The 27,841-nt window shown below is 38.4% G+C and overlaps 1 protein-coding gene across 2 annotated transcripts in view; it reads right to left on the bottom strand.

The window, feature by feature from the left end:
* Positions 1 to 16,822, bottom strand: part of LOC102222535 (dentin sialophosphoprotein-like) — a 31,034-nt gene extending 14,212 nt beyond the window's left edge. Inside the window, exons 1-2 of one of the 2 annotated variants that reach the window (XM_023352307.1) lie at positions 16,059 to 16,822; positions 14,573 to 14,650 (exon numbers count right to left, since the gene is read on the bottom strand). In XM_023352307.1, coding sequence (XP_023208075.1) covers positions 14,573 to 14,650; positions 16,059 to 16,435 — 455 coding nt within the window. In that variant the 5' untranslated portion in view covers positions 16,436 to 16,822. The remainder of the gene's footprint in view (positions 1 to 14,572; positions 14,651 to 16,058) is intronic. The other variant, XM_023352308.1, reaches the window with a different exon arrangement.
* Positions 16,823 to 27,841: the final 11,019 nt, after the last annotated feature.

Here is a 27,841-nt window from a genome sequence, read left to right as displayed (position 1 = left end):
TCTCTCTGTGAGGACAGTTTTTTCCCTATAATTCATTTGTAGGTAAAATTAAATTTTTTTGCAGCTCAGCTAAGATTCAGCCTTTTTATATCCTTTTCTTTTGCACTAAATACCAAATACAATCCTCTTATTACATCTTCTGTTTTAACAACCTGTAAAATAAATGTCTGTTTACCGAAATTAGTAAACTTGGATAGTCAATACTTGTGTTCTTGATGTCAGAGCTAACACCACTTTCCCAAACATCCACAGTGTTTCAAATAATGCATATTTTCTAATAGGACTACCATGGATTGAAATGCCTGTTTTTAATTTGTTCATATCCTTATTCTTTTATATGAAATACCAAACAGAACATTGCACATTATAACAGCGTAGCTCAACTCTGCCTTACATAACTTGTTTTCAACGAGAAGCTGTCCCAGTCTGTTTTTCTGTGCTCTAGTAAAACACAACCACACCCCTGCTTTCCCTATGAACGACTGAGAAACTCAAGCAAGTTCTCAGGCATCCTTCCTCATTTGCCAGTTTAACAATTGTGTTTACTGCAGTCCTTCAACTGGATGACACAACAACGAGTCCAAGGAATGTTTGGGAAAAGCACAGCTGAGTTCATGCTGGCAGTCGTCCTAACATCCTGTAACACTGCAAACAAGATGAATCACGATTTAAGAGCTGATAATGGTTGATAAGAAGTTTGAAAATGGTTAATGCTGTACGTTAAAATGTATTAGGAAATGTATCAATACTAAGACAGGACTGCACTTGCCTGAAGTTTTGAGATTCTGTTTATTTAGGCACCTTGAAGGATGCAGGGTCACAGTGTGTGTACTCCTCTAAAGCAGTTCATTCCTGCTGAGTGTGACCAAGCATCCAACAATACCTACGTTCTTTCTGTCCCTATAAGAAAGAACAATGAAGCGAAACAATGCTTTCTTCTAATTTAATAAACAAGCGTCCCATATAAAGGTGTTTTGCTGACTGTAAGCTCTATAAAGGGTGGGCAGAGAGGTGCACTTCCTGAAACGCCAACAAAGTAACCACATCATGACTCACAGGAAAGTTGCATCTATTCTGCTGTTCAAAAAAAAAAAAAAAAACAGCAGCAGCAAAAAAAAAGATGAGATAACTGAACAAAACGTCCCCCGGCTAATGCCTGCCTCTGCAAACCAACGGGAAGTTGCCGGTGCTACCAGGAAAATGCAAACCATAATCTGCTTTTAGATTTTTAATTTCCTGTGCTGCTGGGCTATTTTCATGCCACATGTCAGCCGCGTGGGTCCTCTAGCATTCGGAGCCATTTCAGACACACACCTTACCTAGATGTTGAGACACTTATGTCTCAGCGAGATCTAGAGAAACTCATTCATGTGTTTATCTTTAGTCGCATTGATTATTGCAACAGCGTCTTCACAGGTCTGTCCAACAAATCAATCAGACAGCCGCCACTGATCCAGAATGCTGCTGCTCATGTTCTCACTAAAACCAGGAAGATAGAGCACATCACACCAGTTTTAAAGTCCCTCCACTGGCTCCATGTAGCTCAGAGAATAGACTTTAAAATACTGTTAGTTTATAAGTCACTGAACGGCTTAGCACCACAATACATTAAAGATCTGCTGTTGTTGTATCAACCTTCCAGACCTCTCAGGTCTTCCGGTTCTGGTTCTGCTCTGCATCCCCAGAACCAAACAAGGAGAAGCAGCATTCAGGTTCGATGCACCACAAATCTGGAACAAACTTCCAGAAAACTGTAAAACATCTGAAACACTGAGTTCCTCTAAATCTCAACTAAAAACCCACCTGTTTAGAGTTTAGAGTATTTGAAACATAATCATTTACAAATTTAATGATGGCACTTGACTTAATGCCATGATTTGATTGTTGATTCTATGTTGCATGACTTTGTGTTTTTGTTTGTTGTGATGTAAAGCACTTTGAAATGCCTTGCTGCTGAAATGTGCTATACAAATAAAATTTGATTGATTGATTGATGAAGTTGCACCCATTTCCTAAGTCAGTGGTGCTCAAAGTCGGTCCTCGAGGGCCGGCATCCAGCATGTTTTAGTTCTCTCCCTGGTCGTAGTAACAACCTTTTCTACATTGACATTTTCAGCATGTCCATGTTCTTCTTAGGCCTTCAAACAAACCATCATTTGATCCAGGTTAGTTAAACCAGGAAAAGAATTAAAACATGCAGGATGCCGGCCGTCCAGGACCGACTCTGGTCACTATTGTGCTAAGTACAAGCTAATATCTCAATAACTGGTTAACGATGTCTTCACACTTCAAATGATAAGGATTGTATGGCTGAAATATTAATATAAAATTAATATATCATATTTGGGCCGATGTTGGTACCTTAAGTGTACCTTGTGAAAGTATTCACACAACACTCTCTGGTGCCTTCAAGAGTCACCAAATCAGCAAGCGGAGTCGATCTGTTTATTGTTTAATCTTCAGCGGTTCCTTTAGGGCCTAAAAGGTTTGTTAGAGAACATTGGGGAACAAAAACTGTAATAAAGACCAAAAAATAGAAGTTTTTTATATATATATATATATATATATATATATATATATATATATATATATACAGACCAAAAGTTTGGACACACCTTCTAATTCAATGGGTTTTCTTTATTTTCATGACTATTTATAAGGCAATAAATCCCACTTATTAACCTGACAGGACAGGTTGACCTATGAAGTGAAAACCATTTCAGGTGACGACCTCTTGAAGCTCATCAAGAAAATGCAGAGTGTGTGCAAAGCAGTAATCACAGCAAAAGGTTGCTACTTTGAAGAAACTAGAATATAGTTAGATATAGAAAATATAAGGGGTATTTTCAGTTGTTTTACATTTTTTTGCTTAGTGCATATTTCCACATGTTGTTCATAGTTTTGATGCCTTCAGTGTGAATCTACAATGTCAATAGTCATGAAAACAAAGGAAACTCATTGAATTAAAAGGTGTGTCCAAACTTTTGGTCTGTACTGTATATATATATATATAGGTGTGTGTGTGTGTGTGTGTGTGTGTGTGTGTGTGTGTGTGTGTGTGTGTGTGTGTGTGTGTGTGTGTGTGTGTGTGTGTGTGTGTGTGTGTGTTTAAATGGTCCAGTCAAAGCCCAGGCCAGATCTCAATTGAGAATTAGTCGGACTATGCAGTCAGACTTAGCTTGAGAAATCGAATAGGCTAAAATTTCAGCATCTGGTTGTGTAAAGCTGGCACACCCAGAAAAACGTCCAAATTTAATGTAACAATAGTTACTCCCTTCTGTTCTGCTTTATAATTATGTAACAGGCAACTTTTTGCTGGTCTATCACATAAGATCCACACAGACATTTGCATAACCTTCAATGGGTGTGAAAGCTTTTGCAAGTCACTGTGTCTCAACCAAACATGATTCATTGTGGAAGAAGACTTCTGAAATGTCTAAATAAGTCGTTGCAGCGGTAACTTTATGAAAACAGGATGCTGGGCCTTTCAAAACCTACTGCAGCAGGTGAGCTTTTCTGCTGAGACATAAAGGAAATCTAAATGTCACCCTCCAGAATGAAACCACATGTCTACATTAAGGATGAAACCTTAAAAAACCCCACCGACATGAAAGAAAAATGGAGACTACCGCAAATGTTCTTATCTACAGAGTGTGATGTGAGAAAGGAACCTCACATCTCCACTATCTGAGACGCCCAATATCTCTTTCACTGGGTCTCTTCCTCTTTTAGTCTTTTTTTTTTTAATTCTGCAGTAAGATTATGCAAAGCAGCGCGAGGCTATAAAAGTTTTAAGGTCATGACACTCTCCAGACAACAACTAACTGGTAGTAGATCTTAATGGTATAATAAGCAGTGAAAATGCCACAGTATTACTGTATTTATGTAAGGAAAACTTACAGTGGATCAGTATTCACGAGTTCACCGCTCGGCTGTGGAAATAAGGAAAATTGTAGATAGTAGCTCCTGTGATAAAGCTAAGACACTTTCCATTGAGCGTATTAAAGCATATTAATGTATATCTGATGTTTGAAGTATTAAAATAGGCAGTTATAAGTGTTTTTAGACGAGGTTTGAAGTAGGGATACACCGATATAAAAATTTGGGCCGATGTCGGTGTCCAATGTCAATATTGCCGTTACAGTCAATTACTGATATTTACAGATATTATATATATTTCAACATTGTTGCAACACCTTTGGAGAAAAATAAAAAGACAACAGACAGCAACAAGATAAAAGTAAATATTGGTTGTTCATATCAACCTAGATTTATTTATCGGACAGATACCGATATGTTAAAAATTATAGAAATCGGCCAATACCAATGTTAGTACTGTGGCTTAAAGTTTATAAAGAGAAAAGAAACATAACTTTAGCTTAAATCAACAAAAATAGCGATTTGTTCTATTTCGCCGCACTCTAGCACAACGGAAACATTAGGAGAAGTACGACAGACATTTTTATGGTTCTTAAAACTTTCAAAACCACAGGATGCCTTCAGAACATTATCCAGCCCATAAGCTGAAACATTCACTTTGGAAAATGTGCCACTCATTGATCTCATGAGTTTGACTGTATTGAAAATCTTTATGAAAGCCCGAAAGGAAAAATTCTGCATTGGAAAACTTTCCTTCTGTTGTTAAACTTACGTTTTATAGCAGATTTTTAATGAAAGTACATTTCTCAAACGATGTGTTTATACCTCATCTTCACTTTACCATAACCATTCATTACTCTGTAAATATTACTTTATAATATTTTTATACATGTATAATTGCATGAAAACAAATGTTTTCTTCATTTGCAGAATTTTTTTTAGATAGTTCAATAACCCTAACTGCTCTCTGCATGGAGAAGAAATAAAACGAAGAAAACCTCTTTTTTCCCCTAAAGTTCTAGAATTTGAGTCTAATTTGATGGTGGCTACAGACCAACACCAGTCGCCGGCTAAATAACATAAATCAGCCACGCTGGCCATCTTATTTACAGGCCCTGTTGTGTTTAAATGTGATTACAGGCAGAGTTCCTGCTGCCGCAAAATCACCGGCTCCCAATCGAAAGGCTGCAGGGAAGAAGGGGGGGAAAAAAAAGGTCACATCATTGACTGCGCAGACTGTTATGCAATTATCATCATCCTGCCACTGACCTCAAGCTCGGCCCTAAAAAACATGGCAACACCCACGAAGCGCGCCAGAGAAAACACGCAGAGAACAATCCCACCCCGCAATCAGACGGCGAGGATGGTGGTGAGCAGATGGAGCCGCGTCAGATTTTTACAGCTTACACAGCGACAACAAGGCCACAAACACATCCAGAACATTAAATGCTTTAAGAAGTGACACTCCCAAAAAGCAAGTACACACAGTCCTAAATCAACCTGGCCTGGATTGGGTTTCACAGATCCAGATAAAGAGTATTTCTTATGTAGCGCTTCATTCAAATAAATAATTGGATTATAAAGCTACATTATCTCTGGGTTTGAACTTTTCTGTTTTGTTTTTTTTAACATTTGGAGGCATTCGAGCCAGATTTCTGTGCAGGCACTCAGAGAAACTCAAAGATGTGCTTGTGAGAAAGGACTCGAGTTTCACATCAGCGTTCCAACAATAGCATCAGCCCTCCTGACACATCAGCCGGCTCCCTGCAGCCGAGGTGGGGCAGACGCTCCAAATTCCGCCTGGAGGAGCTGTGGACGGGAATTCCCTCGCATCCGACTAAATAAACAAAAATCCTCTCACTGGCAGTGTAATTACACCGCTGTCTTGTTCTAATTTGGAAAAACAATTAGTCGGGAATGCTCATCTCTACTCTCTGGCATTACATAAAAGAAGAGCTTAAGTTTTGTTTTTTGTTAAAAAGAAATTCTTCCTGTCAAGAGTCGTTTCAGTCCACTGTCGCCATGTGTTTGTTGAGGATGGGGATCATGTCAAAGTGAAGCCAAATGCTACAATGATTTTGGTTTTCGTTTCTGTGTCTGGAGCATTATGTATGAACTTGAATTTTAACTAAAGTTAAAGCTAGCAGTGGGACTCGATTAACATTTTTTAACTGAGTTAATTACAGGGTCTATAATTGATTAATTGTAAATAATGGCATTTTAATCAAAAACTAACAACAAACAAAGCAACATTTTCCATTCAAAAACCCTTTTTGCTGCTAAGCTATTGAATAAATAGTCATATGAGATTAAGGTTTTAGGTAGAGCTGCGGTGATAGGTCAACTCCTTTTAGCACAACTTGAAAACAATAATAGTATTTTCCAGCGTCCCATTAATTCGTTTTTAGAAGCAAAAATGATCCCCAACTGAGCTAAGGGAAGCGGCTTTATCGCTCATTCACATTGTTTGTGCGTCAGATTTGTGTACATACCAGAAACACATATGAAGGTTCCCACTGGAGCCTTTGTATGTAAAAAATTAAAAATATGATGAATTGCTTTAAAAATACTGCGACTGACTAGGCATTAAAAGTTGACATATGCTTCAAAGCTTCCAATCTGCACTAAATGGCAACTTTACAACATATAAACTAGGGATGTGCCGATATGACAACTGGACGATATCCAATATTATTATCGCTCTCAAAACTGATGCATCGCTATCACTCTTACATTTCCAAACAAACACCACATGGCAAACAAACACAAACACATACAAAAACAGCAACAAAATCAAAATGATCAGCCATTAATATCGGCCCAGTTTTTCTTATCAGATCGATACGATACATCAAAAATCGGAAGATTCCAATGGTTAGTGCCGATATATTGTGCACCCGTTGTTATCACAACAGTTAATAAAACTCAACCGAACTGAAGTTTACAGAATAAATGTGAAAAAGAAAAATTACACTGACTTGAAACAGTGGCCTAAAAATGTTCTAATGACTAACCATGTTCTCCTTTTTGAGAGGATGCACACAAGTTAAAGGTCTATTTACAGCTGTACATCTGTGGGTCAGGTGACGCCTGCGCGAGCCTGAGAAAAACAGAATGTGAACATAAGATAACAGACAAGCCTGAATAAAGCTTCTTCTTTAACAAGGAAAAAAGCAGCAGCCCACATACAGAGCAGCCTGTTGCCAAAAAGGGGCCGTAAAGCAGCAGCCCGCACAGAAACTGTAGTCCTACAACGCAACACTGAACATACGCACAATATTTAAGGTTGTAAACACAAGATTTAATGCTTGGAGATATTTGTGTGATGACTTTTTTTTTTTTTTGTAACTTGTGGAAGTCGGTTTGATCGGGCGCATTTAGTAACTAGCAATCCCATTCCAGAGAGTTGCACACCGTGACGCCATTATCTCCTCATCTTAAAAAAAACAAGAAAAAAAAACAGGAAGTCTGAAAACTCCACCCAAACCCAGCATGTCACCCCCACCACATCTTCTGTTCTCCCTGATCCATAGAGGAGATATTTGGACGGCGGTATAACAGAGAGGCAGACTGATACGATACCTGGCCAGTCTCTGATATAGAGATTTGACCTGTTGACCTGTCCTTTAGTACTAAAAATACCTTTACAATGGGTTTTACTTTCTGAAAAAGACCAATATTAGGACACCAACTCTTTTATGTTTTTACAAACATCATGGTGAAGAACTGTTTCAAATTCCATGCTATTAGCTTTTTAACCCCATAAACTCTGTTCAAAACAAATGAAAGCTTTGTCCAACTTAATTTTTCAGAGCACAAAGAACTGATTTAAAATCAGATGTTTTAAAATCTTAACCCACTCATTGATTTATTGTGACTGTTCAGGGGCTATTTTATGGTGAAATGATACTCTTACTGTACATAATTTTGTTCTTTATCCTGTTTTTCACAATGTTACGACCAGAGGAGATGTCACACTGAGTGAGAAAGAGAGCAGCTAAACAGGATTTCAATATTATGGTTGAAAAACAAAACAATATGATGACAGACGTTTCTCCTGCCTTTGCCATCTTATACGAGCAATAACCAAAATTGGTATCAATGTGTCCAAAAGCTAAATTACTTTTGATATGAATAAACACAGCTTGTGATGAAAATCCTGGTTTATTAATCCACATTTACTGAGGATGAGAGGATAAGAAGTCTGTGTGAAATATACAAGTTCTTGAAGGAAACATTACTTCTACCAATTAGAACTGTCATGATGACAAATCTTTGCCAAACGATAAAGTGTTCCCAGAAATTATGCCGATAAACAATATTATTGTTATTTTGAGTTTATTTTCACATCATATATTGATAATGGCATAATGATGCAAGTACACCCTCCAATGAACTTTAATTTTGTACAAAGTCACTTCACACTGGAACTGGAAGATATTCTAAATATCTAAAATAAAACATGACAACCAAAAACAATAAATAAAAAGGAAAATTGTACATGAAACAAATCAAGTAGCATCTGTAAACAAAATTGCCCTTCCAAAAATATTAATAATCAGAATGGAACTTATTGAGCTCATTTTAATTTAATGTGTGATTCATTAATTGCGTATCACATTTACAGACAGGTTATAGAAAATTTACCTAATACAACAATTCAACATAATGAAACAAAAATAACAGCTAAACTCCTTAGCAGAAGGCTGTCACCCAGATATGCAAAGAAATATCTTGCTCCTAAAAAAAGAAGCAAGGTAATTAAATCAGCCTACCTCATTAGTGTTACCAACTGCATACTTTCAATTACATTTTTTAGGCCAACCGGCCCACAAGGAGGACTGTGGGTCGGACTCGGAACGTGGGTTTGGACCGTCCGCCTTGAGCAGAAACAGCAGACAGACCATGGGATTCACAGCACATTCCACATCTGGATGTGATGAGCTCTGACCTCAGCTCCAACTTTCCTCCTACAATCTCACACAATCACCGTTATTTAAAGGGCACACAGTGAGACCAGCGTTAAGGATCAGAGAGCTGTTCCTTTAAATGGTTATCTTTTCTGGAACTGCCGTCGATGTGGACAGAAAATCAGTTACAAAAAGGTCAAGATTTTTCTTCCACATACTGATTTCTGCTCAAAATAATCTGTCTTTTTAATACTCAAATACTAATTTTGTATATTTCATAAATTAACCCAACACATTCCCTTAGACTAGAGTATATCATTTTTAATGACTACACTATTTTATGTTGAAAAGGTACTCTTACTGTACAGAATTTTGTTTCTTATTCTGTTTTCATAAATTGCATATTATTATCTTTATGTGAATCTACTTGCTTTCCTCGTCATTTTGCTGCTGTTGCACAGAAACTGTCCCACTGTGGGACAGTTTCTCTTCTACTAATATTGTATTTCTCTTAACAACAGACACTTTATTCCAAACAGGAGAGCTGCAGGACAGCCTTAAGGTTAAATAGGTTGAGGAAGCTAACTCTTAATTCATTCAATCCATCCATTTTCTGTCATTTTCTGACAACATGACATTCAACGCTTGTTTCTAAAGTTATCTCTGACTCCACACATTCCTACAGCCACACATATCTTCCATAATCTCCTGTCTTGCCCAGGCAGGTGATGTTTTCATTCTGTGCAGTTTGCTAAGGAGCTAGCGTAAAGCTAGCTTGTTTGTTGACTCGTGTAAGACACTGCAATGAAGTTTTGAGTAACCGTGTACAGACAAAACTTTCTAAAACCAGTATGTTACTGCTTCATAAGCTTACCACTTTATTGTGAAAATTTATTGCAACAGTGTTAGCTGCAGCTGCTAATGCAGCTCCTGTTTCAACTGTGAATGTCAACGTAAAACGTTTTAAATAACTTTTTACGTTCCTGTCAGGGAAAACCTACATCATTCAAATAATTCAGTTTATAAGACAGTTATTCAAGCTGTGCACCATATATTAGGCAATTTTTTTTTAATGCTCGTTTGGCACACATATAAACAGCTCGACAGCTACCAGCTAGCTACCTACCTAACTAGCTAACTCTGTGGTCGTGGTTGATGTCAACATTTTACCAACAACAAGATTTGAGGGTTTAGTTTAATAAATACGTGTCATTTTAAAATAATTTGATTCAATCTTACCTATAAATTGCTTATATAATCACAAGCAACAGAAATAGCCATAAGCTAGTTGGTAAATAAGCTAAATAAACATTCAATCAAAAAAAAGAAAAAGGCAATAAATAGGCTGGTCACAACAATCAATTTTATTGGCCGTTGAATTGCCCCATTAATTATTGGGATAAATGATAATATTGCATTTTTGAGACCATTTTCATGTAATGTACTGATAATAGCATAACAACGCAACTTCAGTCTCAAAGGCTAATAAACTGTAATTTTGTACAGAGCACTTTGCACCAGAACCAGAAAATATTTTAAAATGTCCAAACTAAAAGCACCATCCAAAACAATAAATAAAAATGAAATAGAAACAAAAAACATAAATAAAGTGGATTATGAAGTCATATTGATAATCAGAATGAAACTTATAGAGCTCATTTTAATTTATCATATGATTAATTGACTAATTGCTTACTGGGACCGGTAAACAAAACTAGCTAAGATATTGATTGTTCATGAATTTTTAACAAAGTTAAAATAAACAAATACTTAATGGTGAAAATCTGAATAAAGTAAAATTACTGTATGTGCATAGACAGGTTGCAATAAATAAAGCGCTATTAGCTGAGAGGATCTACTTGGAATCATACGAGGTCCCATCTTCTGAAAAACTTCATGTTCACATGAATTATCAGTAAAGTATCACATTTGTTCAGCCTACTGAAATAAACCGTTACAAAGTAGACGCAAAACGATACAAAAGCAGCCAGAAGGTTCAGGAGTGAAATCAATTTTTGGAGTTTAGGTCAAAATGCATGAACACCTGTGGCAATTTGTTGCTAATGGCGACGCATCTAAAAGTGTTTAGCAAATATAGTTTGTAAATGAGGCATCGGATTCAATAGCATGCAGAAATTTCTTTGTGGATTCATTGTTCAACACTGATTAGCTTCGTTAAAAATAAACAAATAAAAAACTAAAAAGGGAGATTTATGAGGTGATAACCAGGAAAGCACAACAAACTGCAGGGTGATTCCTTTCAAGCTTTATTTACGGGATTATTAGGAGGCTGATAAAGAGGTTCGACTGAAGAAAAATTATTCTTCCCAAAGTGATATCTGCACAAAAATGAAGTAGATTAAATTGATCTAGTCTCTGTAAAGTCCATGTCTTTTATGTTCATGTGGATTCTAGAGGTGAAATATCTCAAAAAGATCTAGGCTGAGTAGCTTAGTTCAGTTTCTAACTGATATATTAAAACTTTTGGACACTTTTCTTCAAGGTAAAGTCTGTTCTGAGAAGCCTCATCCAGTTGCGATCAACATTCAATGTCTTTCCCAAGGGACACAGTTACTCATGTTTTCTCTCTTTATCAATAAAAAAAATCTGTTACACAATTTTTCTTCTGTATTTGTGCTGTATCAGGTTACCAATGACAACCATTTTTTAACATGTATACTTTATTTTTACAAATCCACCACTTTCCAAATGAAACGATGCTGCTGTTGGTGGTGTATGCCTTCACTCTGAAACAAGAGATTTGATTGGTTTTCCCTTTTCTATGAACTATTCCACTCATAATGAAAATTACTTGGCCTACTTAATCAATACTCTCAAAACCGAGAGTATTGATTAAATATTTTAGGCTCTAGATTATTTTCCAATTTCTTATTTAATCCAAAGGAGCTGAGAAAAAAAAAAAAAAAGATTTGTGATCCAAAACATCCACTTTTGGTTTCAAGAATACAACTTAGTGGGACAGAGAGGAACGCTGAGATGGTTTCTATCTAATGATTGCTGGAGTTAATCTTACACTTATAAAGGTTTTATAAATTCAGACCTACATTTGATGTTTTAGGTCACATGCTTATATAACCTATGTTGTCTATTAGGATCTATTTTTTCCCCCCAAGGCCATAGGTACTGAAAGGCTCTCAGTCGCTGGCAAGGGATTTATCTGGATGCACATAACACACAGACACACACGTTCTGCCTTGGTCAGCAAACAGATGTTCACTTCTAAACCCTTACGCAACATCACGGGTGTGCTTACTACGACAGAGCCACTGAGACAGAGATGCAATGGGAACAAAGCTTCGTTCATGGCTACAGCTAAATCCCACAGCTTGGACGACATGGCTGAAAAACGGACCATGATATACAAGTCGATATCGATAATTATTGATTCTTTATTTGTTGTTGTTGATTTAAATATCTAAAATACTGCCAAACTGATGAAGAGACCTTTACAGTTTTCACTCCATCCCTTTGTTTTTCATTTCTCAGCAGTTATGAGGCACAGTGACAAAACATGGAACTACTGCTGCTCAAGATATGCAACAAGTTGTTGCTAGGTAACCAAAGGGCGAGTGAATAGCTGATGCCGCCCACCTTGCTTAGCTAGCCGTAAGATGGTGAGCAGCTATTGCCTTTCTTTTGCCTCCCAGAATGCTGTGCGGTTCTGAACCTGTGGTCAGTCAATATTCTATGTTTAAATTCTATCAGACGCATAATTTATCGATACTGATCACGTATTTATTGCAATATAAAAGATCGATTTATCGTCCAGCCCAGTCAGACTATTTCACATATGGTAACGTGACAACCACAAACAGTGACATATTTAAATAAGATTTCATTTGATAGTTAATGGAAAATGCTACATGAGACAAAAGTATGGCTGGAGGAGCTGCAGAGAGCCTTAGCTCAGGTGGAAGAATCAGTTGATAGGAAAACAGTGACTCATGCACTCTGTACTGAAAGACTGTGAGAAGAAACAAGCTTTTTTTAACTGAAAGTCAAAAAAAGCACAACAGAAACATGGTGACTTTTTGGACCTACTTCCAAAACTAACCCCACCAATTCTCCCTGAACACATCATCCCTTCAGTCAAACATGGTGATGGCAGCATCATGTCTGTGGGAAGAATTTCTTTAGCACTGACAGGGAAGATAGCAGATTAAAGCTGATGATAAAAAGATGGGTGTAGCTAAATACTGGGCAATCCTCAAAGGAAAATCTGCTAGAAATTTAACAATAAATAAATAAATGGAACAGCTGCTTCCCTGCTTCCGGTGGTTTTGTATTATTGACTTCGTGTGGGCGGTATACAAATGCGCATCACTTGTTTCAAACATTTATTTGCACCATTTCACTTTCTTTTCACAATTACACACTTCTTTGTGGTGCTGTGAAATTTGTTGTTGTGTCATCATATGTGAGAATATTGTGTAGCATTGTGTGGTACACAGAGTCTCTATGGTTCCTAATGTGACACACATAAAGATATGTGAAATTATATTTTTGGGAATAAGGATGATTATAAAGGAAAAGTAGCTAAATTTATTTTTGATCTGGATGAGTCTTGGTAACTTCCTCTTAGTGTACCGGCAGGGGAATTCACCCAACGCCCACCTTTCCAGTAATCTGCTCTACATCAGTAAACTCAACCCAAACATATTTCTTGTCACAGTCACCCATCTGTTCTGTTTATAATTATTTATTTCCATTGGGGGAGATTTATGCTGGGTTTTTTGGCTGTTGTTTTCACACAGAAAGCTGCAGGCTGATTTGCATGAGAACTCTACCAGAGATAAGGCATGGAAAAAATGAATATTTTGAATAATATGCGTTTAAAATCTATTTTTCCCCATATGTTTTCTTACTAAGGAGTATTTTTTGTCTCAAATTCTAATTTTTTTGCACCTTGTTTATTGAGAAAACAGTATGCACAAATGTTTTTTCCATTGTTTCTGTTTATCACGATAATATGTTTGAAGTATTTTATGGATGCCTATAAACTTTGTTTTAACAAAATAACTCAAAAGGGAAAAGCACAAAAACACCAAAAAGGTCAGAAGTTTGATGATATATCAAAATGAAATAATAAGAATCTGTATTGGTATCTATTTACCAATACAGTAAATGGCCCTCTATTTACTTGGTATCGGATCAATATCGAAATATGTGGTATCACACATCTCTAATGGGTAAGTCTAAACCCAAATCAAATGTTTAAAGATACGGAAGTTATCCTCAACAATATTCCTGATACATTTTGTAAAGAGTCTCGGGCTGCCCTGATACTGTTATGGGATATCGCTATGATATCTGCCAGAAAACAAGTATCAGATTATATCAGCTTGCATCTTAAAATCTCAGATGTAAGCACCGCGCTCCAAGATTTAGACCTAAGCATTTTCTACGATTCCACACTACAAAATAAGTGGCACAAGTATGTATGATTTGTGCTGATATCGTATCGGATCAATATCAGTATCGACTAATACTCAAAGCTCCAATATCTGTATTGTATCGGAAGTGAAAGCATTCTATTGGGACACCCCTAAAAGTACCAATCAGAGCTCCTGGATCAACTTGTATCTTCTGTTCAATGTTTTTTCACCAACCCGATTTTTTTTTTTGTTCCGTCTTGTTTGTAATTAACATGGTTAAACTGGCTGTGAGAAGCATTGCTAACGATCGACTCATTCATTGAGACACTGACTACCAAGACAGTGAACCTGCTGACACATCATCGTCGCCGACTGTGTCTATCTGACCTTGAAGCGATTGGCCACCACAGGGTCACCAGGAGGAGAGCGGTTGGTTCCCCTTTCGTCTCAAATTCGTGGCTGTAACTGAGGGAAAGATCGAAAGCAGGATGTTGGTTGGTATAAAAAAGAATTTGTATTCACCTTTACCACTACAAATTTCAGTGTATTTTACAGACCTCCCTGTCAAAGCATCGCCACAGCATGACGATTCACCGCCATGTTTCACCGTGGGAATGGTGAAATGTGGTGATCGGTTTTCATCATTCAAGCTCGGTTTGTTAACCAAACCAGGGTTTTCAACTCCTCCAGTTTCATCCCTGACCTTGGTGTCCATGAATGTTTGCTTGTTCATGAATGTTCTCAAACAAACCTTTGAGGCTTTTGCAGAACCGACTACGAATTCACTTGCAAGTTTTCTGACCAATCACCTTAAAGTTAATCCGTAGTTCCTTCTTTTCTGACCAGTCACTGCTACTCAGCTGAATTTTGAGTCACTTCCCAGCAGCCACCTTCTAATTTAACTTCCAGTTTTATGCTGTTCCTTGACGATAACATTTTCGTTTTGTTTATTTTTTTAGATCTTCTGTAGGATTTACTGCGTTTACAGTTCATGTTAGTTCAACGGACCGATATGGAATTCATCTTTTGCCCTTTGACAACTCCTCGGGACATCATTTTATTTGTACGATTTCAAGTAGGTATTTGAAAATGTTATTCAACACATAAAATCTTACAATACTGTCGTTTTTTGGAAGTCATTTCAACTTTTTTGTAAGACAATGTTATGGCAAAAACAAAACTTTTTTGAAAAAAAATTGCCACAAAATCAATCATTTTAAGCCACAACAATCAAACAAAGAAAACTAAAAAAACATGACGATATCCTGGAAGGCCTACTACTACTACTACTACTTCATCTATCTTACAAGGTCCAAATTAAAAACTGTAAAAATATGTTGTATGCTTTTGGAAGGGTCCATCCACCCCTCCTTTATAAGATAACATGTTATGTTATGATAAAAAATACCTTGTAGCTTTGGAATCATGAAACTCTTGAGTTAATCCCTGGATTTGGGACAAGCATTAATCCCCTTCCTGCATGCTCTCCACATGGCTCGGCTATTGGGAGGCAAACATTTTGAAGAACCCTCCAGTTTCTTACTGGAAGGGGGTGATGTTTCTAGAAGTTTTTTGTGGGGGGTAGGCGGGGGGATTGCCTTGGGCCTGAGTGAGGAAGGGGTGGATGTCCTCAGAGTTGGTTTTGTGTATCTGAGAGGAGGGAGGGTGTGTCTGCAGGGCCCTGATGCAGCATCGGGAGATTTGACAGCTGTGTTTATGTCCCACAACAAACTATTGCAGCCAGTAAAAAAAAAAAAAAAAAGAGCAGAGTGGGAAAGAAACAAACACCCCGATAGGCTCAGTGAGAAGACAAACAGAAGCACATTAGCTGCTACACGCAGACAACTATTACATACTTCACAGTTGAACTTACTCGTTTTTGACGTATCTCCTCTCGTGAAATAGTTTATCCAGCTGAATCACAGCCTGACCGAGGAACACGTCCAGTCCTATCAGCGCCCGGTGCATCACGGTCAGGACTAGCTCGTTGCTCCCGGCCGGGTATCCGCTCCGCTCGGCGCTCTCCAGCACGCCGGGCTGCAGCTCGAACGAGCACTCCTCCCTCCACTCGGGCTCGGTGGTCTTCTCCGCCACGCCGGTGGAGTACTTCTCCTTCCCCAGCTGGATGATGGTGTACACATCGCTGGTGCCGTGTTTGCCCTTGCCCCGCAAGCCCCTGCCTTTGAGCACCGTCACCTGGACGTGCGTCGGTACCCACCTCTGGTCCTCCTCTACGGTTAGTGAGGACATGTCCCCCACCTTTCCAGACAGAGACCGAGCGCGCGCACCGCGGTAGTGGAGGAGGTGGTCCGTCCGTCCGTCCGCCGCTTCCTCCCAGCTGCTCCGAGCGGGCACGCGGTCACATCAGCGCCGGGGTCCGCGGGCGGTGCCGCATTGTTACTATTGTTGTTATGGCCGCCCTCGCCGTGAAGTTGCCTCGGTTTGTTTTGAGCCTCGGCCGCTGCTCCGTGTGCTCTGCGGCAGCATGCAGCGTCCGTCCCCGCCTCGCTCCCCCTTGCTGTATGGGCCTGTCTGCGGACAGCGACGTCACGCCTCCTCCATCCTCCGTCTGCAGGACGAGGAAGTTCAAGCAGCTTCTCGGCACATGGCTGCAAGCGCACACACAGACCACAATAACACGCCTGTGTGCTGGAACGCCGGATGTGAGGTTTCCTTTCGCTCTATTATTTAGCAAAATTAGCACTTAGAAAGTAAAAACATGTCACGCATCCAGGAAAAAGAGAAACCCTCTGTTGAAAAAAAAACAACCTTCGAGATAGAAAGGCAACCAGAACTAGCTGACTAAATTTGAAGTGAACAAAAATGTTCTGTATTACATAATGTTTCAAAAATAGCGCTGTACCTGACGTTTGCTTTTGTAATCGATTATTCTATCATTATTGTGACGAATAATCTGATTTAAAAAAGGGACAGCATTCAAAAGATTTTTCATTTTAAAATTTTTTGCAAAAGTATATTAGAAGATGCAAACAAACAATACAATTCCCTTTTAAGCATGAAAAGTAAACATTTCAATGCTAAAACTATCCCACTTGAGGAGTTTTGGATAAAACATATTTACAGACAAAGGTGTTTTTATTTTGTTTGTTTATTTTGTACAGCTGTGGCTTAGTTACTAATTAGTTTATCAGAAAATGCCCTTTTTTTCGTCTGCAAATGACTACATAATACTTTGAGTCTGTAATTGATACTGCAGTTAGCGATTAATCGATAACTAAATTAGTTGATGATTCATTAGGCCACAGGAAATCTACCGGTGGATGATAAATGAACATGGCAGCTGCACAGAAAAAACTCCTAAGAATGTTTGAGTTGCAAAAGGTTGCAGACAGCAGTCAAAAATGTCTGCAGCCATATCGATTTTCTAATATTTAAATCAATATTTTTGTTGTTTGTTGTGGTGGTTTCTCAGGGGATTTTTTCTCTCTTTCTGCAGGTTTAGAAGCAGATGTTTACCGTGTTGACTTGTGTTCTCTCCATGCTTCTTTCTCCATCCTTTTCTTTCCCTTTACACCTCTTCCCGCCTTTCTCCCTTTCTTTTGTTTTTTTTCTTTTCCATCTCGGTGTCCATTCCATTTGAAATAAACCAAAGCAAAATTTCTAACAAAGTTTCAGACATAGATCAAGAGGAGCATATGGTACAAACCAGCTCTGCACACAGTGAAAGGCAAGAAATCTTTTCGCACCTTACCATTAATAACATACCTAATAAAAATATTCAGTGTGTGTTGACAATAAAACCACAGCTCCATGACAACCTACCGAACTCTTACAATCGTAGGACTGAGTAGAACTTGCAAAATGATCCGTGTTTAGCCAACAAGTGTTTATTTGTGTGGGGATGTGTGTGTAGCTAATCTTCTTGGCCTCCTTCGAGGTTTTGTTTTCGTTCCTCCCCCGCTCCTGCCCCTCTTCACCTCTGAGAGCCTGTTTGCCTCACACCAGCTGTCATGGTGAAGGAGTTCCCAGCTGACTCGGCAGCCTCAGTCTGTCTCCTCCTGCGGCAGAGCGACGCCTCGTACGACGCAGGGCAATGTGAGGTTGTGTCACCGAGTTGTTTCGGGAGGAATTACCACTGATTGTTTTTCTAATAAGGTTAAAAGATCTATTTGTTGTGCTGATATAAGCTATCTAAGTGCGCAGCGTCTTCACTGGATAAACTGGTGCTTAGTTAATTCCCTACCTCCAAATTTGATGGAACAACCTTATTCCAAAATGAAATAAACTCAGTTTTTTTTTCTGAAGAGCTGAACACCAGTGGTGTCAAACATTCAGCAGTCTCAGAGGTCTGAAGACAAATCCTTCGACTTCACTCTCTGGTGAGTCCGGCTCCAACCCAAACTATTGTCCAGTCAACCGATTATAGCAAAGATGGATGAAATCACATTGTACGAACATATAAATCCTGGAAACACGATCAACTTTATGGCCAAAGCTTTATGTTAATGGGGTTTTTTTCTTTTTTTGTTTTATTAATTTACTTTCCAGTTATGGAGGTCTTTGTGTAGAAGTTTCAGGGAAAAGGAATCTGACCTATTTTGGAATAAGGCTTTCATATAATGTAGCTCTGTCAGTTCCCAGTTTGTAGCTCAAGGTTATGGATCAACATTTATTTTCTATCAAAGCTGGAGGCAATTTGTTTAGTATTTTAGTTTGTTGTCTTAAAAAAAACAACCCAAAAAGCTACTTTTGTTCTTATAACGACTTAAAACATTTAGGGCGTTTAGCTTAGGAAAGATAAGATGGCATCTGATTCAAGCTGAATGACTGCATGACTTCACTTACAGTCACATCATCCTACCATGTTGTGGCAGATTCTTTCTTACTTACACTTACATACTTACTTATTACTTTTGTTGCATTCGTACCACAAACTTCCCTGTAATTTATTGGGATTTTAGTTCCCGATTTTACAGTGAAAGGGAAATTATACATGGTTTTAAAAAAATGTCTTTATGTTTATTTAACTCCCTTCAGTCGATACTGTAAAAATCACCTTTTGTTGCAGTTCCAGCTACAGACCTATCAGGGGATGTCTCTACCACTTTCATGTTGAGCCACACATTCCCAGATCTGGACTTTGACTGGGCCAGTCCAACACATCAAATCAAAATCAAATCAAATTTTATTTGTATAGCACATTTCAGCAGCAAGGCATTTCAAAGTGCTTTACATCATATCAAACACAGAAACACAATGCAACATAGAATCAACAATCAAAACACGACATTAAGTCAAGTTCCATCAATAAATTTGTAATTGATTACATTTCAAATACAATCCTAAACAGGTGGGTTTTTAGTTGAGATTTAAAAGAAGTCAGTGTTTCAGCTGTTTTACAGTTTTCTGGAAGTTTGTTCCAAATTTGTGGTGCAAAGATGCTGAAAGCTGCTTCTCCATGTTTGGTTCTGGTTCTGGGGATGCAGAGCAGAACCAGAACCAGAAGACCTGAGAGGTCTGGAAGGTTCATACAACAGCAGCAGATCTTTAATGTATTGTGGTGCTAAGCCGTTCAGTGATTTGTAAACAACAGTATTTTAAAGTCTATTCTTTGAGCTACAGGGAGCCAGTGGAGGGACTTTAAAACTGGTGTTATGTTCTCTATCATCCTGGTTTTAGTGAGAACGCGAGCAGCAGCGTTCTGGATCAGCTGCAGCTGTTTGATTGATTTGTTGGACAGACCTGTGAAGACGCTGCTGCAATAATCAATACGACTGAAGATGAACGCATGGATGACTTTCTCTAGATCTGGCTGAGACATTAGTCCTTTAATCCTGGAAATGTTCTTCAGGTGATAGAAGGCCGACTTTCTAACTGTCTTTATATGGCTCTGGAGGTTCAGGTCAGAGTCCATCACTACTCCCAGGTTTCGGGCCTGATCGCTGGTTTTTAGTTGTAATAACTGAAGCTGTGCATTGACTCTAGATCTATAACTCTACATCGTTCCTCTTTAGATCCAAAAATAATAACTTCAGTTTTGTTTCTGTTCAGCTGGAGAAAGTTTTGGCACATCCACACATTTATCTGTTCTAAGCATCTAAATCAGGGGTGGGCACTCCTGGTCCTCGAGGGCCGGTGTCCTGCAACTTTTAGATGCATCTCTACTTCAACACACCTGAGTCAAATAATGAGGTCGTTAACGGGACTCTGGAGAACTTGACTGCACTTAGGAGGAGATTCAGCTGTTGGATTCAGGTGTGTTGGACCAGGGAGACGTCTAAGAGTTGCAGAACACCGGCCCTCGAGGACCAGGAGTGCCCACCCCTGATCTAAATGATTGGATGGGGTCAAAGGTCACCTGGTGACATCGTAATGTAGAGCTGTGTGTCATCTGCATAGTTATGGTAGCTAATATTATTTCCTGTTATAACCTCAGTTAGTGGGAGCATATAAATATTGAATAAGAGGGGTCCTAGGATTGAACCTTGGGGTACCCCGCATGTGACCTTTGACCTCTTTGATGAGAAGTTTCCAATTGAAACAAAGAAATCCCTGTTCTTTATGTAAGATTCAAACCAGTTAAGCACTGGACCGGAGAGTCCGACCCAACTCTCCAGTTGATTCAGTAATATGTCATGGTCAACAGTGTCAAAAGCTGCACTGAGGTCCAACAGAACCAGCACTTATGAACATGTTTTGATCTAAACTCCTAGAGCCAGGATTCTCACACAGTCTGGGACTTGATTTCTGAGTTTCCCAGGCCTGGATAACGATTGAAGTTTAAAAGATTCTTTGTGTCTCTATTCTGTATCCCGTTATGCTCACATTGTGTCCTTCCTTCTATCATCTTTCTTTCATTTCTATCATCATCCATGCATCCACGTTTGTTTGATACTGAAAGCCTTCATGGTGAACATCAGTGTTGTTTTTTAATGAACATGAAGAACTGAGAACTCTGAGAGGGTATGATTTTTACTGAAAAATGTAGCTCTGATTGCATGTTTAGGTTGTTTTTTTTGTCCCCTGTATGAATGGCTAAACATGTTTGGTTTTGTAAGGTTAACATTACAGATGATTTCAAGCTAAAAAATGTCACACTGAGAAACATCCAGGAAAAGCAGTTCCACATACATGACTCACCTTCTGGCTACCGATCGTCCTGCTGAGTCGAATTAGGTGTAACAGTTCATATGACAATGAAAGTAGCACAAGATTATTGATGCTTATCTTGTATCTGAAGCATAAGATGATAAGCAAAAAGAAGTTGTGTTAAAAACAATCTTTTCAGGAGTGGCTTCTAGCATTATTGTCTGTTTGGACTCATCAACACCGGCGTTGATAGTCTGGCTTCTACATAAACACTGTGCTGGACGGCCATGTCTTCAGTAGGTTTTCCACTCGTTTGCCAGTGGATGTTTCCTGCATGAATAATGCCCTGCGTGACTTCCTCGTTCTCCAACCAATTAAAAGTTCAGCAAATGACATGAGATTCCAGGGTGGGATAAATCCAGAGTATTCCAAACGGGGGGCTTCCTACCCAAGACACAGTGCATCACCTCCCTGCTGTTGTTTCCAGTTAGCACTGGGAGAACATTTTTCAAGATCATCTGTCTCATACCATACCGTCCAAGAATGACAGTGGTAAAGTATGTTAAAAAATACATACTTTTTAAAAAATAAAAATTACATACTGCAGTTTTAGATGGACTTTATTTAGGTGGGTTAGAGAAATAGATGCTAAATATATTTTAAAAACACCTTACTTCTCTGACTTTAATACAAGAAAAGGTTGAACAGGACAAACAGATACAGGACAATTTTCTATTCCTTTTAAAATTAAGCCCTGCTTATTTTGTGCGATGCTGCATATTTCTCTATCAGCCCAATACACCGCCCATACCAATACTGATACCAATACGTTTTTGTTCGATGTATGATCAAATGTCTGACGTTTTAGGTGTTTTTATATATTTTTTCCCGTTGGACAAGGTTTATAAGTATCTGAAAAGTGCTTCAATAACATATTAACATGATTTGTGTTCCTTTTTCCTAATGAAACAAAGTGTTTAAAAAAAAATTATTTGAGAGCAAATCAAAACTAAATCTTTTTTGAGGTAGAGTTGAGAAACTGCAATAGCAAAAACAAAAAAAAAATAGAATTTCAAAACGAAACAAAAAATTAAGTATCGATACGATACTGAAACCGACGTGGGATCGATATTCTGCTGTCACAAAACGTCCTCATAAAAACACAGTGTTTGAGGTTCCAATATGGCAAAACACTATATTTATAACTTCTACCCACATGCAGATTATTACACTGATTTAAGGCTGACAGGAACGTTTTTGTTCCTCTAAAGGGATTTCTTGGTGATGTTTTGACAGAGCCACTTGAGTTCTTCCACTCAGATAAAATCTGGATAAACAAAGTCAGTCACAAAAACAGAGGCTGACGGTCCACGGAAGCCACCCCAGTGACATCTGATGTAACAAAAAGCTGAAAAACGTTTATTCTTTCATGATACTTTCTAAATGGCAAAAAAATAGTTTTGGATTCAAACTCTATCAAAAAAGTGGAATCCCAAAGTTTGGCTCCAGAAATCACATGTAAAGTGCTGAAAATAACTAGAAAAGTGACTGCAGAACACTGGGGAAGATAATAAATGACCTTTTCACTGTTAGACATTTAACTTATTACTGCTGCAGAGAAAAAAGAAAAAAAACCCAATTTGTCCACTGTGGTCAAATCATTTTAGATACCAGGCATGGGACTGAAATTAATAGTCATGGCAGCAATTAGATTTGGAAATAAATAAGTTTGGGGTTTGTTGGAAATGCCTGTTTAAATTGAGGAACAAAAATAACCTTAATCCCCCCCTCCCCCCAGTTGACTGAACATAATTATGGATTAAAAGTTGGGAAAAAGTGCAGATAATTACTTTTTGGAAGATGCAATTGAGGGGGAAAAAACACAGCATTGCCAAGATGAAAAGATGGGATTCTGGCAAAGCAGATCAGGATAGAATGAGTCTGAACGTTTCATCCTGCAAGCCGCTGAAATCAGGAAGTAGAACTTTAGTTAGACTTTCCTCGAAGAGCCCTAAATGTCAAAAATGTTTCATATTCGAAATGAAAGGGTTCAAATATTGCGCAAGTGTCATCTGAACGTGAGCTAATGCTATATCTGCAGATCATGGGCTACGATGCAAAAGCTTTGACTCGTCTGTGACCTCAGCTGCATCACTTCTGCTATTGATGCAAATCAAAACGGCGAAAATCTGCTGCTTTGCATGAGGAATCGGGACAAAGAGGCTCGATGGGAAAGTTGAAAAAAACTCACATTGTCTTTTGGGTTTTACGACATTTTTTTGTTGTTTGTTTTTACATTGTTTTTCTCCTAATCCACACTCAGAAAAACCTTCATGTTGTTTGCTTGATATTAAACCAAAGTTACTGATGCATACCCGTTACTTGCAGCGCTTTAAGTCAGTAGTGTAATCTATAAATGACGCCAAGTAAAACTATTAGATCGAATACTTTGCACAAACGATGAGCGGGGATCTACCGGTTTGGAGTTGCAGCCTATAGCGCCCTCTTTCGGGCGAAATTTAAAAACAAACCCTGCGGGGCAACAAACCGGCTGACCGCAGGTCAGGAATTCATGCAAGTTTAAACAAGCGCGTTTTGCTGCAGGCAAAATTTAATTAGTTAATTATTTGTACTCAGATTTATTTGCAGTTTCGTATTTTTTAAATTCTTTATGTTATGCAATATGGCTTTTTTTTTTTAGTTAAATAAATAAATTCAATACCAACATATTTTTACATGAAAACGCAACCTTGCTTTATTTTGTATATCACTAAAAAATAATAATAATAATTAGAACACTTCTGAAAATAGAGAGCGCGCTTTCCACCAAAGAACTTAATCAAAGGAACACAGTGGTTCTCTGAAGCACCGGTGGATTTACCCAGCGAATTAAAATGGAAATAATTGTTTACAGAACGACCGATGGTTTCCATGGCAAGAAGGGAAAACTTTCAGACACTTGCACTGAAATCGTTATTTTTTATTTTATTTTATTGCGCCTTTTTAATTTCTTGAAACTAATACATGCGTGACCACACACTGCTAGGCATTATTAGGCATTAAAATTCAATCACGATGCAAATAAGCACGTTAAACAGAATCAAAGCTGCGAAATTCTTTACAGAAACTAAAAAAACCAAGACTCGACTATATGATACGTAATTATGGATTGTTGTCAATTAATTTGGAGTCGTAAACATTTCTGTATAGATTTGAGAATATTTCTATTCTCAAATGTACCATAGAGCAGAAAAGTTATTTGAAAACTTTGAAAAGCTAAATATTAATTGTTGGTGTATTGTTGTTGTTTTATTGATTGATTTTATTTAAATGGGAAAGTCCATCTTAATGAACGTCCAATGCTTCCATCAGGGCACCAGATTGAGCAAAAATGCTCATTTCCATTCGTAGTCCAATAAAAAAACAAAAACATAACTATATATATTATATAATTGACCTCCCACTGGGACATGACTAAAAATCAGATACTTTAATTTAAAAAAAAAAGAAAAAAAGACTGGTGTTTTTTAAAGATAAAAACACCACATTTAAAATTAGAATATTAAATAAAATATTTAATACAAAAAACTTTTATTACTCAAAGAGGCTTAAAGGTTTTTATCTTCAAAAGGTACTCTCAATCTGACAAACAAAACTCATTAGGATGGATATTCTAATTTATTAAAATGACCAAGATTTTTTTATATATATACCGTCCCAAGTTAGTTTGGAGATCTTGTGGCTGTTTGGATCCTCATAATCACCAAAATCCAAAACCGTAAACGAAGGCTGGAAATATTTAGCGGTTCTTTTTCAGAAAGTAATCTAATCTAGTTAAGATTTTATCTCCAGCGGTCGTGAAGGCATCAGAGAGGTTCTACAGAGAGGGACCGGAAGGAGATCAGGCCTGATCTCTGGGCTTCATCAAACCGAGACGCTTCAACTATTCCAGAAGCGGAGCTGCCAATCACGCGCCGATGAGGCTCGCGCATTCACATCAGATCCCGACACCAACAGCTGTTACTTAACTACGGCTAATCCGGGCGCGAGATGCTGAGATCGCACGCAGGCGCGCGCATATAAACAACGTAAAGACCACCAGCTGCCACACACACACACACACACACACACGCACACACACACACACACACACACACACACACACACACACACACACACACACACACACAAGAGAAACACAGAGACAAGGCCCGAGGTGGATCCAGTTCAAGCACAAGAGTGCAAATGGCCTACTTAGAGTTTAAAGTGAGTAATTAGAAACCTAAGCAGGGCTCATTTCTTCCCCACTGATGAACGTAATGAAATGCCGCGTGCGCCCGTGGTGAGTGACACCGGGACCGGCCCAGACTGATGGACACCAGAACAGCTGTGACCACACATCACAGAAGGCCCAGACGAACTAGCCTAAGCTAAACGGGGTTCCTTGGTAAGCAATGTCTCTCACCGACCTCCATTTAGTCTCCATGGTAACCAAACATCAATAAATGTGGATTCTGCTGAGAAAAAAAACGCTTGAAGACTGATCAAAAATGAAAACAAGAATCTAGTGCTAAGCACGTGCGAGTTAAACGGCTGCGTAGTGCCTCCTCAACACAAGGGGGCCCTCAAGAGCAACAAGCCAACATGCTAAAATATAAATACATATTTAAAATAACATAATAATACAAACCAAATTCAATTACAATGGTGTGAATCTTGGACAGTTTCTTTTCCATCATGTGTGGAGAGACATTATTATTTCCATAAGGCAACGTTGAATAAATGTAGCAGGAAAATGGGAGCTTCTTACATAAATCATCAGCATAAAAGTAACTGTGGGCTTTCAGTCTTTGAACTACTGTTTTTGTTTTTTTCAGGGCGAATTAAGTTGAATTTGTTCCAGAATGTTATTTAATTTACACTAGTTCAAAACTATACACATAGACTCAAATATAGGCATACACTTCTACTAATATTTCATGACTTGGTTCAACCGCTATTCTTATCAGGCTCCAATATTTGTTTGTAAAATTGAATCCAGAAAAAATAACAGTACACTTCTGAATGTTATGTTATGTCATTTGTATTAGACCTCAATGGAAAACACAGTAAAAAGTTTAAAACTGAAACTCCACGGGTTAACATTAGCACACCCGCTCGTTTATAGTTGGAGAATATTTGTAGACGGACATAAAACGGGTAAAATGGCAAACTTCGAATTTCCCACTTCACCTGAACGCAGAGTAGCTCCCGCTGCCTTTGTTGAGCGTGGACCGTGAACGCACCAGTCGGCCATGTTGAACAGCTGCCATAGAGCTCGGTGTTTTTCTTTGCGTCGTCCATACGAAGGTGTTGGTTTACCAGCTCGGCCTTTGTAGCGCTCAACCAGGAGGCTTAGTGGTCTTTGTCCGATTTATATTTTAATTATCTGCTAAACTGCGGCTGAGGGCCGTGTGGGAAAGAGCCGCCGGCTGACCTCGGCAGCTGTCAGTCACTCAGTAAGGAGAGGTCAAAGGTTGCAGACAGAAACACCAACGCTGCTCTCTTATTTGTGGTTGAAGTGCCGTTCAACAGATAGATAAAGCCAGCAAGGATCGATGGGTTTTTGTGCTAAAAACGAAGGACACAAACGACGCACTTCTTTGTAGAAATAAATTTTCAAGCGGTGTTCATGTGATCCCAGTGCAAGTAGGTCTGTACTCTGGCGCCATCTGTTGGTAGCGAAATTAAGTCTAAACCAAATCAGAAGTTTTTTTAAAATATGTATTTAAATTTTTTTCCTTTCAGTATCGTCACCTTCCTAAGGTAATAGCCAAAGTTAAAGTTTTGCCAAAAGATTATTTAGGGGAAGAAAAAAAACTTTTGGTAAAATTGATTTATTAGGTCGTTTATTTTGAAGCTAAATATATTAAGTAAAAAATACATTTATTTTGTCATTGACTATTTTTCAGATTTAAATTCATATATTTTTATGCACGTGTCATCAGTTTTTTTCCCTATAAATGTAAATGATCAATTTAGTACAGATGGCTGCTTTTACCATGTTTGTAAATGTACTTAATAACAAAAAAAAATCTAATTTCTAATGTTTCATGTTAGCAGTTGGCTTAGTAGAGTTTTCCCTCTTAATGTTTCTTACTATTATTATTATTATTTATTTTCTTTACTTTTTGTCTGTTACTTCTTGGAAAACCAAAGTTGAAAATTAGAGGAAAACAAGCGATGACACTGCAGGTTGTAGGAAGCCCCCCTCCTGCTGCCTGTATGGCTGTAGTGAATATTAAGAGTCAGCCTGATGATTTGTCCTTGTGTTTGTCCTCCTCTGATATTTCCTCTCCATCCGTCACGCCCTCCCATGAAGAGACTAATCCGATCCCAGTGGGGGCTCCTCCACCCCAATGAAGTGCTGAGGCAAAAAAAGACACATACAGGAGCTGAGTTGATGCCAGACAGCCATCCTGTGTAATCCAAATATACCAGGAAAAAGTGTATTTTTGAAGATACGTTCAGTTGCAGCAACAGCAAGCCATTAAAACAGAAGCAATAACTGTTAACGAATCACCAATCTGAACATTTTGTCCATTTTTTATAAACAAACCTTGAGAT

Source organism: Xiphophorus maculatus, chromosome 19 (assembly GCF_002775205.1).
Source record: "Xiphophorus maculatus strain JP 163 A chromosome 19, X_maculatus-5.0-male, whole genome shotgun sequence".
Classification (NCBI taxonomy): domain Eukaryota; kingdom Metazoa; phylum Chordata; class Actinopteri; order Cyprinodontiformes; family Poeciliidae; genus Xiphophorus; species Xiphophorus maculatus.
The sequence above is the reverse complement of the archived record's forward strand: the minus strand, read 5'-3'. Positions and strand labels throughout refer to the sequence as shown.